This window comes from Mytilus californianus, unplaced genomic scaffold (assembly GCF_021869535.1).
Source record: "Mytilus californianus isolate M0D057914Y unplaced genomic scaffold, xbMytCali1.0.p SCAF_8, whole genome shotgun sequence".
Lineage (NCBI taxonomy): Eukaryota > Metazoa > Mollusca > Bivalvia > Mytilida > Mytilidae > Mytilus > Mytilus californianus.
In genome coordinates, this window is record NW_026262734.1 from 49,423,601 (window position 1) to 49,439,303 (window position 15,703).

General features: G+C 31.8%; 2 protein-coding genes across 3 annotated transcripts in view; one reads left to right on the forward strand and one right to left on the reverse strand.

Annotated features, from left to right (window-relative positions):
• Positions 1-2,402, forward strand: part of LOC127711307 (collagen alpha-3(VI) chain-like) — a 28,168-nt gene extending 25,766 nt beyond the window's left edge. The window contains exon 2 of the mRNA XM_052217304.1: positions 2,191-2,402. Within this exon, the coding sequence (XP_052073264.1) occupies positions 2,191-2,240 (50 nt within the window). The 3' untranslated portion in view covers positions 2,241-2,402. The remainder of the gene's footprint in view (positions 1-2,190) is intronic.
• Positions 1-15,703, reverse strand: part of LOC127711303 (anaphase-promoting complex subunit 7-like) — a 72,706-nt gene that overhangs the window by 9,243 nt on the left and 47,760 nt on the right. The window lies entirely within an intron of this gene.

The window sequence follows — 15,703 nt, forward strand, 5'->3', positions numbered from 1 at the left end:
CCTAATAGAGGATTTGTATGTATACCATTTCGTACCTCATGGAAGATTTACATGTATGCCATTTCGTACCTCACGGAAGATTTACATGTATTTCATTTCGTACCTCATTGAAGATTTATATGTGTTTCATTGATGTGCGATTTCGTACCTCATGGAAGATTTATATGTATGCCATTTCGTACCTCATGGAAGGTTTGTATGTTTACCATTTCGTACCTCATGGAAGATTTATAAGTATACAATTTCGTACCTCATGGAAGGTTTGTATGTTTACCATTTCGTACCTCATGGAAGGTGTGTATGTATATTATTTCGTAACGATAATACAATTGAAGATGAGAAACATGTAATTTTGAAATGTGTGCTATATATGCAGAATCATGCTATATTGTTTAGTCATGATCTTAATAGTATCAGAGACATATAATACTTTTGTCTGATAGTATGTCATAGATGGTATAAACTTGTAACCAAAGACACGCGCCGTGCTGGGGTATTGTTTTATAAAGGTACCATTCTATTTAATTTGATTAGAATTGTTGATTGAACACACGTGTAATTTGAAAAAGGTAGCATTCTATTTAAATGGATTAGAAATGTTGATTGAACACACGTGTAATTTGAAAAAGGTAGCATTCTATTTAAATGGATTAGAAATGTTGATTGAACACACGTGTCATTTGAAATTGAGACGTGTGCCTAAATATTGAGATATTTTAAATTGATTATCGCAAGGTGTATTTGAACCTATAAATCATTAAATAATAACTATAGAAAAATTGCTATTCACACTTTTTTATTTATTCCTTTTTTTTTTTTTTTTCTCAACACTCAGATTGGTGTGAACTGGCCAATACCTTATCTTTTTGAAAAATCAATTTTATCTTAATACAATATACAACCGTAGTGGTTGAGAATGTAAGTGCTGAAAGTGTGCTTACATAAAAAGAAAGAATAATTGCTATACACACTAAAAAAGATATTTACCACACGTTTTTGCCGATTTCGCTTGTAATTTTTATGGAAGACCATCTTCAGACAGAGTATTCTATTGGCTATCTGTAATTTCTCAAATTGAAAAGCCATAGCAAGTTCTTTGATTGGTCACATAAGGTACAAATAATTATGCAAACACTTTGACTCATGGCTTCCTTTTTGAGTAAAAATCAGCTTGTGTCCCTTTTCATTGCATTTCCTGACAAAAACAACTGTTAATAACTATAAAAACAGTTGCAGATAATTATTTCTTTGTTGGTTAATTAACCTCATATTTTTAGAGTTTAACAATTAATCTGCAATCAAACAAAGTGTAATCATAACTATTAAAGTTTCCAAGTGCTGCTTAATCAAACCAATCATCGGTCTTTATAAAAATTGTTACGTCTAGATGCATAATTTTATTTATGTTATATTTTAAAAAAACATTAAAATCATAAAAAAATATGATACGAAATAGTTAACATGTATTAAGCTTAAGTCCATGAGGTACGAAATGGTAGATGCATTTTGCCCATAGGGTACGAAATGGATATTATCGTGGGTACGAAATGGTAAATGTTGGGTACGAAATGGCAAATTTGGGTACGAAATGGCATAGGTAAGAAATGGTCAAGGTACGAAATGACTTGCTTCCTAGGAGACTAATGGTGATTAGTAAAATATCATTATTTCCTATGCAACTATGTATAGAACTAGTCCATGTTTACCAATAACACAATACATAATGTATTACCTAGCAGAATAAATTTGTAATGTTTGTATAGACGACATCACTTTATTTACAATTTACTACATGTAAGCAAAATCTTTATTTCTCGTTTTACCATACAAACTTAATTCGATCTTCAAAGTATCTTTCGTTAATATTTGACAACATTACTGTACGGAGTTTTGTTGTATCGCATCATGTCATATGTTTTGACCTTGACCACTTTAACAAAGTAACACTGTACTCGATAATTTGATGTGGTCAATTCTCCAATTATAACTAAATCATTTATTAAGTTAACTGATTATAATTCAAAATATAAGAGCAACAGCAGATTTGGTTAGACCAGACATAGGATGCTAACAACTGTTACTGTACAATACATTAATGTGAAAACCTTATTAAGTGGGGTAAATGTGACGTTTTCATCATCAATAAATGCTTAGTTTGTTTTTGCTTATTATTTTCTTTCTATATTTCAGAAACAATGGAATGTCAGGGATCAAACTGTCTGTCCGGAAATGGAGTATAAAACGTTCACATTTCGGTTTTAACATTCACCCTTACAATCATCGTCAGTTCCGTGTTATTTTATTTCTAAATACACCATCTGAATGCTTTGTTGTCAAACAGAATAGTACAATTGCATGTAACTTTTCATGTTTGATGTATAACATAAATCTTATATAAACACTAAGGATCACTTCTCCGATGTCTTGTTTTTCTTTTACTAACAAAAATAAAACGAAAAAAAAAACGAAATTGAAAATGTCCATCTTAATGTTAAAGGACAAGAAAGTCAATAACAATTCTCACACTGAATCACAATAGATCTCTGTAGATTACGAACTTTAAGATATCTTTTTTATGATAAGATTTCTATATATACTCAAATGACTAAGACACATCCTTTTTTATCTAGGGGGTCGAACTTTGTATGCATAATATTATATGATACTTAGAAACACGCTTTATTAATGAAATTTTAAAATTCTTCATTTCTGGTGTGAAATTTGTTTCTTTATTGTACATGTTATAAATATAGCTAGTGGCAGTATATCAAACATTACACTTTTAATAATTTTAAGTGGTTTGTGTTTGTTGACATTTTAACATAATTGATTTTTATGAAATATAGTTTTAATATATCAACATGATATTATCCATACACTAAATGGAGGCTAATTGAATATTGTGGATAACGCTAACGATACATATTTTAAATGCGCATTTCGACAATTAATGTATCTTCAGTGATGCTCGAAGCCAGAAAATTTGAAAGTCCAAAACCTAAATACAAACGTTGAAAGAAATTACCAAACCAGGACATTATATTAAATCGTTAAAAATATTCAAATTGATCTTTATCATTATGAATTTAAACAAGATGTAGATAATATGACAGGACATAAAATAAAGAATTGAAACATACCTAAATATTTACAACTGTATTTGAATTTGATAATACTAATTCACATTCAATGTAGAATGTATTAATTTTTTAGGTACTAGTATTTCTTTGGTACGTGTGAGCAAGATCATACCTTTTACAGGAATGAGTACCAAATTTGTTACACGCTTAAAATCGTTCGAAGAAAAAATCTCAATAAGGAACAAAAATAAGCATGTAAATTGTGTGAAAGCACTATGAGTTTGAGATAAAATAATGTTCTTTGAATATGATCACACCCTGCCGTAATCGTACGGCGAGAGAGCAACATTGTATTCAAGAAAAGATAACCGATGAGTCATTATAAATTACCAAAAAAAGAGAAATATTCGGTTTATAAATATGTTATAAAAATAGCAGTTGTGATAATTCATCTTTCTTATATATAAAATTTTTCTGTCTGATTGTTTTCTGATTTTTGTCGAGCCTTCAACTTTTGTCGAAAAAGCGAGACATAGCGATCCTACATTCCGTCGGCGTCGTCATCGGCGTCGTCATCGGCGGCGGCGTCCACAAATATTCACTCTGTGGTTAAAGTTTTTGAAATTTTAATAACTTTCTTAAACTATCCTGGATTTCTACCAAACTTGGAAAGAAGCTTGTTTATGATCATAAGATAGTATCCAGAAGTAAATTTTGTAAAAAAAAAATTCCATTTTTTCCGTATTTTACATATAAATGGACTTAGTTTTTCTGCCAGTTAACATTACATTCACTCTGTGGTTAAAGTTTTTAAAATTTTAACAACTTTCTTAAACTATCCTGGATTTGTACCAAACTTGGACAGAAGCTTGTTTATGATTAAAAGCTAGTATCTAGAAGGAAATTTTGTTAAAATTTTGTTCCATTTTTTCCGTATTTTACTTATAAATGGACTTAGTTTTTCTTCCAGTTAACATTACATACAGTCTGCAGTTTAAGTTTTTAAAACTTTTATTAGATTCATAAACTATCCTGGATTTTTACCAAACTTGGACAGAAGCTACTTACAATCAAAAGATAGTATAGAGAGGAATATTTTTATTAATTTTTTTCCTCATTTTTGTTGAGCTTGCCATTAACGGCAAAAGTAGGCGAGACTCTGGGTTCCGCGGAACCCTTACGAATTTTTACTATAGTTGATTAAAAATAAATGTTTGGCATGGACTAGATTTTCAAAATGTTCTTGTGCTATAAAAGGGAGGCGGAAGATTCCAAGTGGACATTCATAGAGCATAAGTCGATAGAAGCTGACAAAGCCCTATATAGCAATCAACGAAACACAAAAGTTCTCAAAACGCTACATAAAAGAACTTAAGTCTGAGCAACACGAACCTCACAATGAAGTGGGACAATCTCAGGTGCTCCGAAAGGGTGAGCAGATCCTGTACCACTAGTGGCACCCGTCGTGTTATTCATCAGATGTACAATTGTGGTGAAGAGTCTAATTCGGTGATGTCACAACCAAGTAAAGAATGACGGGGTTGTGGTTATGACAATTGGAACATATCCGTAGTAATCTTTGACACTGATATTCCATAGCGGGCAATCAACTGATGGCTTCAACTTTAACACTTGAAATTTTAGGTCAAATAACTTCCCTGTAAGCAACAACCCTCTATCAAGGAAATCATGATAGGAAACGCAAGCTCTGGAATATCCCATCAACTTGGGGGTACATTATACTCTATATGCAGGCGCTTCTGGAATGTTGCTACATAGAAATGGAAAGTTCACATTTAGAAAGCTATAAATAGAACATCCCCATTTGGACGTTTGGAGTTTTAAAATACTTAGGGGAGATTTGAATCTTTGATGATGAAGTGATGCCATAGAAGTCAGTTATGCAAAATTATCAAAATTAATCACTGCATCATTTTTGTGAATAGATTTGTATGTGAAAATATGAATTTGAAATTGTTGTTTTATATTAGAAGTTATACGCTACATGTATTATTCTTATCATTTTCTTAATCATTGTATTAAGCAACAGCAACATAACAAACTTACATCTTCAAAAATTGTTTATTATTCATTTGTCACAACTTCATTTACATAAGATATCCTGGAGAATTTTTTGTATGCATTCAGACGGATATCCATGTCCGGAGAACAATTTGTATGCATTCAGGACTGAGGTGCTCAAAACATTGGATAAAGTTGTCCGATGGATAAACAGGTTATCCAGTGGTTAAGTTTAAGCCACTGGTTAATTCTTATTGCTCAAAGCTTATCCGTTTGTCGAATCCCATTATTCCCTTAGATATATTTCACCGATCAAAATCAACAGACTTACTTTTTATCCATTGGATAAATACAATGATTACTGCAAGATTGATCTATAATGTTGGCTGACGACACAACAAGCAAAGAGTCTATCGCAATTTAGAATAAGAGTATAATGACAGGGAATTTAGGGATAGATTTAGGTTTTCAAAATAAAGTATGGAATGTTAAACAAATATCATTGAACTAGACGTGTGCAGACCAACGCTAAGGTCGTATGCTATACCTGCAGAAATCAAAGTTCAATTGGCTTTGATGTATTTTGCAACTGATAGCCCTATGAAAGGTGATACAATGGATTTCCATATATCTAATGTGTCTAGGGCAGTCAGAAATGCCTTCAGTTCCCTTTGCAAAATTGCTTTCAATTCCATAAAATGGCCTTCTACTGGTCAAGGGGAAAAAACAGTACTAAAGAGATTTTTTTAGAGGTTTCCCATTTTCCTGGTGTTTTTAGAGCAACTGATGGCACACATTTCAAGTTTCAAGTACCACACGTCGGAAATGAATATGCTAATATCAATAGAAAAGGGGTACATTCCATTAACAGTTTTTAATTGTTTTCACTAGGAATGGCTTTTGCGATATATACCTGTCGACTGATATATAAATAAGCTCAAAGTGTTATCTGACAGAAAATACATTTCCAGTAAAAACAATTTGAAAATATTTTTTTAAAGTTACTATTTTAGGAGGGTTATATCATATACCTTTTATTTTTTTAAACCAAAAACATGTAAAAGGATTGTAAAATGCTTCTTTTGTCATCATATTCATTGAAACAATGAAATAGATAAAATATTTGCAGCTTTTATCTCAGTTTTAACAATGTCTTGCTTCAAATAAAATGTGTAAACTTTTAATGTTTATAAATAGTCTACATATCCAACTAAGATATTGCCGGGACAGATTCAGATAAAATTCTTGTTTTTAAATATTCACTGCGCGTCGCTCACCGACATTATTCCAGTAGTTCCCCTTTTTGCCTCAATTCTTGGATCCAAAACATTTTGCTTCTGAAATACAGACTTTCTCGAAATCCGGTTATTTACCACATTTTTGTATAGATAAACATCTTATTGCAAAAAAGTAATCTCACCTGAATAATTCCTACATTTCTATGGACACAAACAAGTTAAGATAACAACTCAAATTGATAATAAGTTGTTTGTGTATATTTCTATTCAGTTGTAATATTTCTATATGGGTAGAAATGAATAACATGAAACTGTTTATATATTTCGCTTTCTTTTCATCGATTTTTTCATCAGGTAAGATTGTTAGGTTTACTTACTAAATTGAACATTAGATGATGAACTAAGAAATTATTAAGAAACTTTAGTTACAACTCCCTCTTGCCATAAATGGTTTTGGCTTTTTATGTCCATTTTGATCACAAAGCTCCTCAAGAATTCATATATCAGATTCTATTTTTTTGGTTTTGACCGTTCCTGGTGAAGGTAAACCAAGAAACGCAATAACCTAAGTTTTTCATCATTACGATGTCAAGCTATAAGTTTCATACGCTATACACGCCAACTTGAAATTATCATTTAAAGAAGACATGACACCGTTTTTTTTATTATTCTTTTTTGATAAATAAATAGATATTAGTCTTAAAACATGTTTTACATCCACTTTATTTGAACTTCGGTGGATAGTTGTCTCATTGGCGATCATACCACATCTCCTATTTTTATATTTATTTTGTATAATTTTACCGGTCAAACCTGACCAATCGGCATTATTTAGATCCAAGAATCCAGAGCTTGTCATAATCAATGATTTTTAATTAGATAACCGTCACGTGATCGTGCTCACGTCATTGGTGAGAAGCTTGGAAAATGTCTCAAACTGGACGATGTTGATCACTTTTCTGCATAATTAAACGATGGACAGTGTTGACAGCAGTTTTCCAGATAACTCCCAAATTTAAAACATTTGACTTTATCAATTTGATCCATTGAGTGTGGAAAATAACCATGAAAAAGACATTAATTCTTCATTAGAAGATTCGACCATTGACGATTTTTAAGCGAGTACCGATCGGCTTGTAACCACACAGATATGTTCGTCTGATAAATAAGTTTTATAAAGCTCTTTCTGCAGGTTTTGTTTTCAAATAAAACTACTAATAGTATAGAAAGTATAAATTTCGAATTATTGATGATCAAATATTCCATAGAAAAACAGTCGTTTACCGTAATGTTGTAGTTGTGCAACAGAAAACAGAAAAAAAACTCAAGTAAAAGCAAAACTTAAACAAGGCGTTCGATAGTGATACGTTTTGAAATTTTACTTAGTTTTTGTTTGTAAAGGAGGTCCGTTTTACAGGTATCAATTATCATCCAAATTAATGCCTCAATATATATTTTTTTGCTGGAAACTATACATCACACTGAGACATATCAGACTACCTGTTTTCTGCATTTGGAAGATCACACCTTTTTACCGAATGTGACCAACCGAATTAGACTTATCACTGGGTTTGAACTTACATGAGCAACACGACGGGTGCCACATGTGGAACAGGATCTGCTTACCCTTCTATCTTTTATTTTCTGTTGTTTGTCTGTTTGTCTTTTTCCTATTTAACTATGGCGTTATCAGTTTATTTTCGACTTGTGAGTTTGAATGTTTATTGCGGACTATTGGTTTTGTTAATGTAATTTTCACACCTTGCATACTTGTCCATGTCAAAGGTAATAAGGCACCTGTAAAGTATTTTAGTCTCATGTAATGTCATTTCCCTGTGAAAATCATACATTATAAGGAAAAAATATCTTATGTTAAAATAATGAATATAGTCATTCTACATATCTTTAAAGAATACAATACCATCTAGACCCTTAAAATCTGACTCGTGATTATAGACAAAGTAAAATTAAATTTTCATACTCCCCACCTATCACTAAATATTTTTTAGTATTTTATTTGTGTATTGATACCAGCAAAATGCTGTCCAGGAAAATATATGCAACGCTTGCAATGCTTCTCTTTCATTATAAATTATAACGAAGAACGAAATTAAAACCAAAATAAAAGTATCCAAAAATATTTTTTAAAAAATAGGATAAACACTGTGTAAGCTTTTCTAAAAATCACAAAACACAAAAACAAAAGCTGCCGTAAATGTATGATATTACGAAGAAGTCCATACCGTTTTGGAAAGGTTAAATAAAGGCAACAGTAGTATACCGCTGTTCGAAAACTCATAAATCGATAGCGATAAAAACAAATCCGGGTTACAAACTAAAACTGAGGGAAACGCATCAAATATAAGAGGAGAACAACGACACAACAAAAACACAACATTAAAATGTAACACACACAGAAACGAACTATAATATAACAATGGCCATTTTCCTGACTTGGTACAGGACATTTTAAGAAAAAAATGGTGGGTTGAACTTATAAAGTATTATTTTCATTTTCAACCATTTCCGCCGTGTCTCCATTAAGGAATGAACCATGTCCCAAAAATGTAACAGGTAAAAGAAATAGTATATATACTGGAAACTATTCACTACCAATTCAACCAATTGGCATCGAAAATAAGTAATCCTAATCTTTCAAAAATAGTGGCGAACAAATAAATGTGCATAAATGTAATGTTTGCTGAATGAGAAATGTATTGTGATAATTTTGAGCACAAATAGGTACGTTCCCTTGTATGTTGAAAAAGCACACATATCAAGGTGAGCGACACAGGCTCTTTAGACCCTCTGGTTTAGTATGCATATATATGTGAATTCTGGAATGTCATATGTCACTTCAAGATTTTATACGTTGGGTGAAAATTGAGAAAAAAGAAAGGTGGTTTATGTAACCTTTAGGATATATGTAGTTCTCATGAACTTTAAATTAAAGCTATACGTATTTAGCGGTATTTCAGATTTCTATAAAATTTTGTATGCATTTAGAACTCGTTAAACTGCGTCTGATAAGCATTTAAAATTCAAAGATACAATGAATTGAAAATTTATGAGAAATACCTAAAAATGAATGTAAAAAGTGGTGAAAGAATGAATTTTAGTAACTAAACATTATGAATTTCTCGAAATTCTGTCTCCAGTTTAAAAAAATCATATGTTATTATGTGGACCGAGTTTCGAGGAATCGCAATTTAAAGTTAATAAATTGCAATGTTCGGTCCTTTTTACGTATATTCTTTACATTTTTAAATCTTTTTAAACTTAAATTAATTATATCTCTGGAAGTCTTGATGCTCGATATTCAGATGCAGTTCACCGAGTTCTAAAAGTATACAAAAAATACGAAAATCCGCCAAATTACGTATACTTTGCATTAAGGTAAAACATGAAGACAGATTTAAAAGTTGAAATAAAAATGATTTTGAATTGGTGGTTGGACACTTTAAAACAACGGTACTATCAGAAATACATTTGTCTTTTAAAATAAGTCGTATCACGTTGTGAAGCTTTGAAAATAACCATGTTTACAATATAAATACAACACTAAAAGAAGACCCTTAACACACCATGATTAATGAATTGATTCGATTAAAAGTAAAAAAAGATGATAACGTAATATGACAACACCTCAAAAAAACAAGGTTACCAAAATATACGAATATTTAAAGGTCAAAATAGGACATTCCACAACGAACCGTTCCGTTGATAACGCACTTTACAAATGCATAAACCTCTAAATTTCACAGAGCTTTGATATTCAACAAACAATAATAGAAATTCAACATCACTAGACCAATATTTCTCTGACCCTGATGGACTGTTTTCTTGACTTGCTGTGGTCAGCAGGTTATCACAATAGGCCGTCAGACGCCAGAACAATCTCGAACGATTAAGCATAAGTAAAACAAAATAAATTATGAGTTCGAACAAATACTCATTTTCACAGAGAACTCAAGTTCTATTTGTAGAACATAAAATAAAATATTTATAATCTATTGACCGCTCCCTTTATGTATTTTGTTGCACCGCTCCCAGACCAGCAATTGTTGATGACATTTTACCAGAGGTGAAGCAACAAGGTCAGGTTGGGTATCTCAACTGCTCGGTAATAAACTTGAATCCACCATCAGCGGTAGTAAGTATATTTTTATTTATTTATTTATTTATTTATTTATTTATTTATTTATTTATTTATTTATTTATTTATTTATTTATTTATTTATTTATTTATTCTATTATTTTTTTTTATTGATAAAGGTCTATTAAGACTTGTATTACTTATTGAGTAAATCGATTAACTGTTGTGCAGACTCACAAAATATGGCAAACATGTTATAATTGTATATAAACTTCTCAATAAAATTATCTTATTATAATTATCGTACAAAACAGTTGGTGAAAATGCAACTACAAAATATGTCTCTCTGTATTGCAGCTACAATGGGTTAAACAAACAACACCGTCAGGAACACCATTACTTATATCATCGAATGAAAATATCCATGTTAATGATGTAGTTGAAGGTCATCCGAAATATTAAATTACTTACTCTGGACAGTTAGAAGACCAAGCTTTTTCGGCCATTGTAAAAAGTTCTGATTGGATAGTCTGATCATACACGAATAGTGTAACGATAACGCACTTTACAAATGCATAAACCTCTAAATTTCACAGAGCTTTGATATTCAACAAACAATAATAGAAATTCAACATCACTAGACCAATATTTCTCTGACGCCTGATGGACTGTTTTCTCGACTTGCTGTGGTCAGCAGGTTATCACAATAGGCCGTCAGACGCCAGAACAAGCTTTTTCGGCCATTGTATTATATCAGAAAATCTGCTTATAATAATAGGGAACTGTACCAACTTATCATACGGGCATTAACTGAAACTGATGCCGGCTACTATTCGTGTATGATCAGACTATCCAATCAGAACTTTTTACAATGGCCGAAAACGCTTGGTCTTCTAACTGTCCAGAGTAAGTAAATACAACAATACTTGCACATACTGCTATTTCTGAGCAATTCTTTCTTGTAAAACTAATCAAATTTTCCGCACGTTTTTTGTTTGGTTGTTTGTTTGGCCTTATAGTTGTTGTAGTTGTTCATTTTTGGGGGAATTGAGGTATCCATAATGTCTTTTAAAAATATCGTATAGTTTGACCGGTCTTTATAAATGCTAATATTCCAATTCTAGAGTATGTTATATTTAGTGATTGTTATCCTACATGTATCAGCTGTATGCCTGCATACCTACCTGTTGTATCCTCAACTCAACTAATGCATTCGTTATTGCAATTGTCAGGTTTTTAAGCCTGCATACTAATCTGGTGTATGCTGAAAGCTTAATTTTCAACGAAGTACATGCATTTTCCAAGTAAACAAACACGATGAATGTCATTATGTTTTAACATATTCCAGGTATGAAGAGGTGAAAAAAAATCAAGATTATTGATAGATAACTCTTCAAATTAGGAAAAAAATGACGAATTCCATTTGCTAAAATATTGTAGTCCTAAATTTGTAACAACGATAGACAGGACAAATTAATTTTAGATAATGTCCTAAAAACATAAGTTGTAGACCAAGACTTTTGCAGACGAGTACTTGCAAAAAAAAGAACTACTAAAGGTGCAGAAATTCGAACAAGAATGAACAAAGAAATTTATAATTTTAAACTTTAACTTAGTTGTAACAGTTGTACATAATGAATAAAAATAAACAGCAACACGGGAAAAGCAGTGATCAAAATAAAATAAATAAACAAAAAGGTATAACGTACCCAAATTGCACCTATTTTGACAGTTTTTTAACCTACGCATTTTTATGAACCAGACAAAAGTTTCCATCTTAGGTTTGTTTTGTAGATGTATCCTTATTTACTTTATAGTCCCACCAACTTAATTTTGAATCCATATTGAAGCATAGAAAAATGGGTTTGAACCGACCTCCAAACGATCCATGATTCTGTAATGAGGAGTACCCAAATTGCATCCATGCTTTAATTCACGTCCGTAAAAATCGTATAACTGATGTTTTGTTTTATTTATTCAAACATTAAGAACAATTTGACAATAGTCGATGCTTACTATTATTTTTTTAAGAAATGGATGCCTGCAACATATTGTATTTGCTCATTTTTAAAAGATGACTTTTTGTGTACGTCGCATGGCGACGTTTTCGTACATTTTACTTTTTCTAGTAAACACTTTATCTGTTGATATATACTGTGAACTTTTTGTGAATATTTAAATATATCTACCTATTTGAAAGACGTGCATAATGTCAAATGATAACAAAATACAAATTGTTTAGTCCCTAAGAAAACTTGTAAGATTTTCGCTGCTATTTTTGCTAAATAGGTGCAATTTGGGTACTCGGTGCAATTTGGGTACTATGACGTTATGCATAAATAAATATGTTCAAATATGTTTCAGTACCACCAACATTAAAATCTAATAGTGCTCCACATATAGTTGTTTATGAAGGATCTAACATAACACTGAAATGTGAAGCAAACGGTATTCCTACTCCAAATATAACATGGAAACGAGGCGACGGTCTACCATTACCAGGCGGAGAATTTCAACATTGGGTAAGGCGTGGCTTAATACTTTTTTATAACATAACAGATGCTCAAATACAGCTTATATTTTTTGGACAATATGACGGGTGTCACTATTGAAGCAGATACTGCTTGCACTTCCAGAACTCACAAGTTCACATTTAAAAAGAATAAGGAGATGTGGTATAATTGCCAATGAGACAATTATCCAACACAGCCCAAAATGACGTGGATTTAAGCATTTATAGGTCACCATACGGCATTCTACCATGAGCAAGACCCATACTGTAAAGTCTGCTATAAAAGGCCTATACATGACAAAATGTGGAATAAAGAAAAAACCAACGGCCTATTTTATGACAAAATGGTAAACGAAAAACAAATATAACAGACAGCAATCAACAATTACCACATCCTCCTGACTTAGTACAGGCACATATAGTATGTGGTGGGGTTAAACATGTTTGTGAGCACTCATCCCTCCACCTAACTGAGACAGTGGTATAACAGGATAACAAAGAAAGAACAAACTATAAAAAGATAAATAAAAGCACAGTAACTGAAAGTTAGTTCAAATCCAATAATAACTTATAAATGTTTCGTGTTCTTCGAGACTAAATTATCAATCAGTACAAATCCAACAAATTTAGTGTACAGACGTAATAAAAAGTCTAAGAAAAACCTCGCGGCCTTGTGCAAGTCACAATATAAGTACAGTACAGTAGTATTTAAAAGGTGTTTATCTTTAGTTTTCTGCATGTGTTGCAGGAGAGAGAGAGAGAGAGAGAGAGATATTCTTAAGAACTTGATTATTAAAAGACCTGTCATGTTAAGAGTCTACTTTTCTCCTAACAAAGGGCAACGTTTATCAAATCTACAATATAAATGCAGTAAACCGTGGACAGTTTTTATGCATTGCTGACAATAATGTGAAGCCACCAGCAGATTACGCTGTTAAAATAGAGGTCATGTTTTCACCACATTATGTTGCTCGGTTGGATTCTGTAGGCCAAATTCAGAATAGGAGATTTAGTGCCAAATTAGACTGCATTGTAGCAGGTAAGGATATGATTTTAAATTGGTTTGCTATTATATGAAGGTATGGATAGTGGTTTACAGAATGGTGAATATCGGGCAAAAAAATATAAGCAATAAAGAAAAATGGACCAAAAAAATAACGAATAGAGAATAATATGAAGAATAGAGAATAATGGGCAAAAAATATAAAAAATAGAGAAAAATGGACCAAAAAAACAAAGAATAGAGAATAGTGAGGTGCTAAAATATAAAGAATAGAGAATAATGGGCAAAAATATAAAGAATAGAAAAATATGGCCTAAAAATTAAAGACTATAGAAATGAAGGACCCCCAATCCAGAATCTCTTAGATAAGCACAGATCCCATTCCCCAGGTTTGTTTATTTTACGTTGAAAAGTTATTATTATGTACAAGTATTTGAGGAAAAAAGCCAATCCTTATTTTTTATTTAAAAATATTACAGTATTTGGAGAAATTTAAGATTTTCATTGGTATTAGATGACCAAATGTACCAGGCAGTTGTCAAACATTGACCTTACCGATTATTTAATTTTACCTTGTAACGGCAGTGATAGAGAGGTGTGGTTGGGATTCGAGACTTTTTTATAACTAGCATTAGTAAGACGCGCATGTGTTTCATTTATGTGATTCGGTTCGTTATTGAGGCAATACTCGGTCGTTTGGAATGGGGTTGACTTCGATATTTGATGGCTTAAGACCGGTGGTGTAACTCAGAAACTCCATTTATCGTACTGACAATCTGGCCTTTATTTAAAGTTCAAAGTACTGTTTACCCTAACAAACCAAAACAAAAATAACCAGATTCCTTTCTTATAAGGATACCTGCTATGGCAACGCTGTGTAAGTGTTAGTACATTTTGTTCAAAACACCTCCAGAAATACATTTGCTTGAATGAGCTTTAATAAAAGGAAGGCAAACAATAAACGACGCTTGTCGAGCTTTTCTATTTTGTTTCGATACTAAGACAAAGCATTTCAATTTTTCCGACATTGAAATAAATTGTTTTAACCAGTAGTTAGCTTAGATATATTTTTGATGTCTTCTCTGTTTCTTTTATGTTATTGGATTGTTGTCTTAATGACGTATTTCCTATCTCTCTTCTTATTTATATCACTCTGTCATATAACCGCTATTTTTCAACTGACATTACTAGCTTTGCCATGTTCCTATCCCATGATGCATCAACATATGATTTTTGAATCACATACGATAGTGCTTATAAAATAAGATGTGGTTTGATTGCCAATTAGACAACTATCTACCAGAGTCCTTATGCCGTTGATTTAGGTAAAGCTGCGTTTGAGAGGTATTAGCACCCGATCTCATAACATGCGATTATGATAATTAAACATTCCTGTGTTTATCTGTTTAAACGGACATTTGTATAATTCCCTTGTATTGTGCATTCTAAAATTGATATACTGATTTTATTTTGAAAGAAAACTCTCCGACTCTGACGCAAAATTGTGAAAAAGCATACGGACATTTTGTAGCTCTTTAACTTTATTCAATTATATAATATTAAATATAAATTGCATGTGATTATTTGTAAATGTTTTATATGGAACAGTTCGATGTAATTAAAGAGTAGTTTTAAAAGATTGTACCACCGTGTAGGACGTCACATGCGGGTGTTGGTTATGTTTGACACGGGGTGGCGGTTTTGAAGCAGAGACAAAGCGATCAAGGTAAGTAAAAGTATCAAAATTTCTTT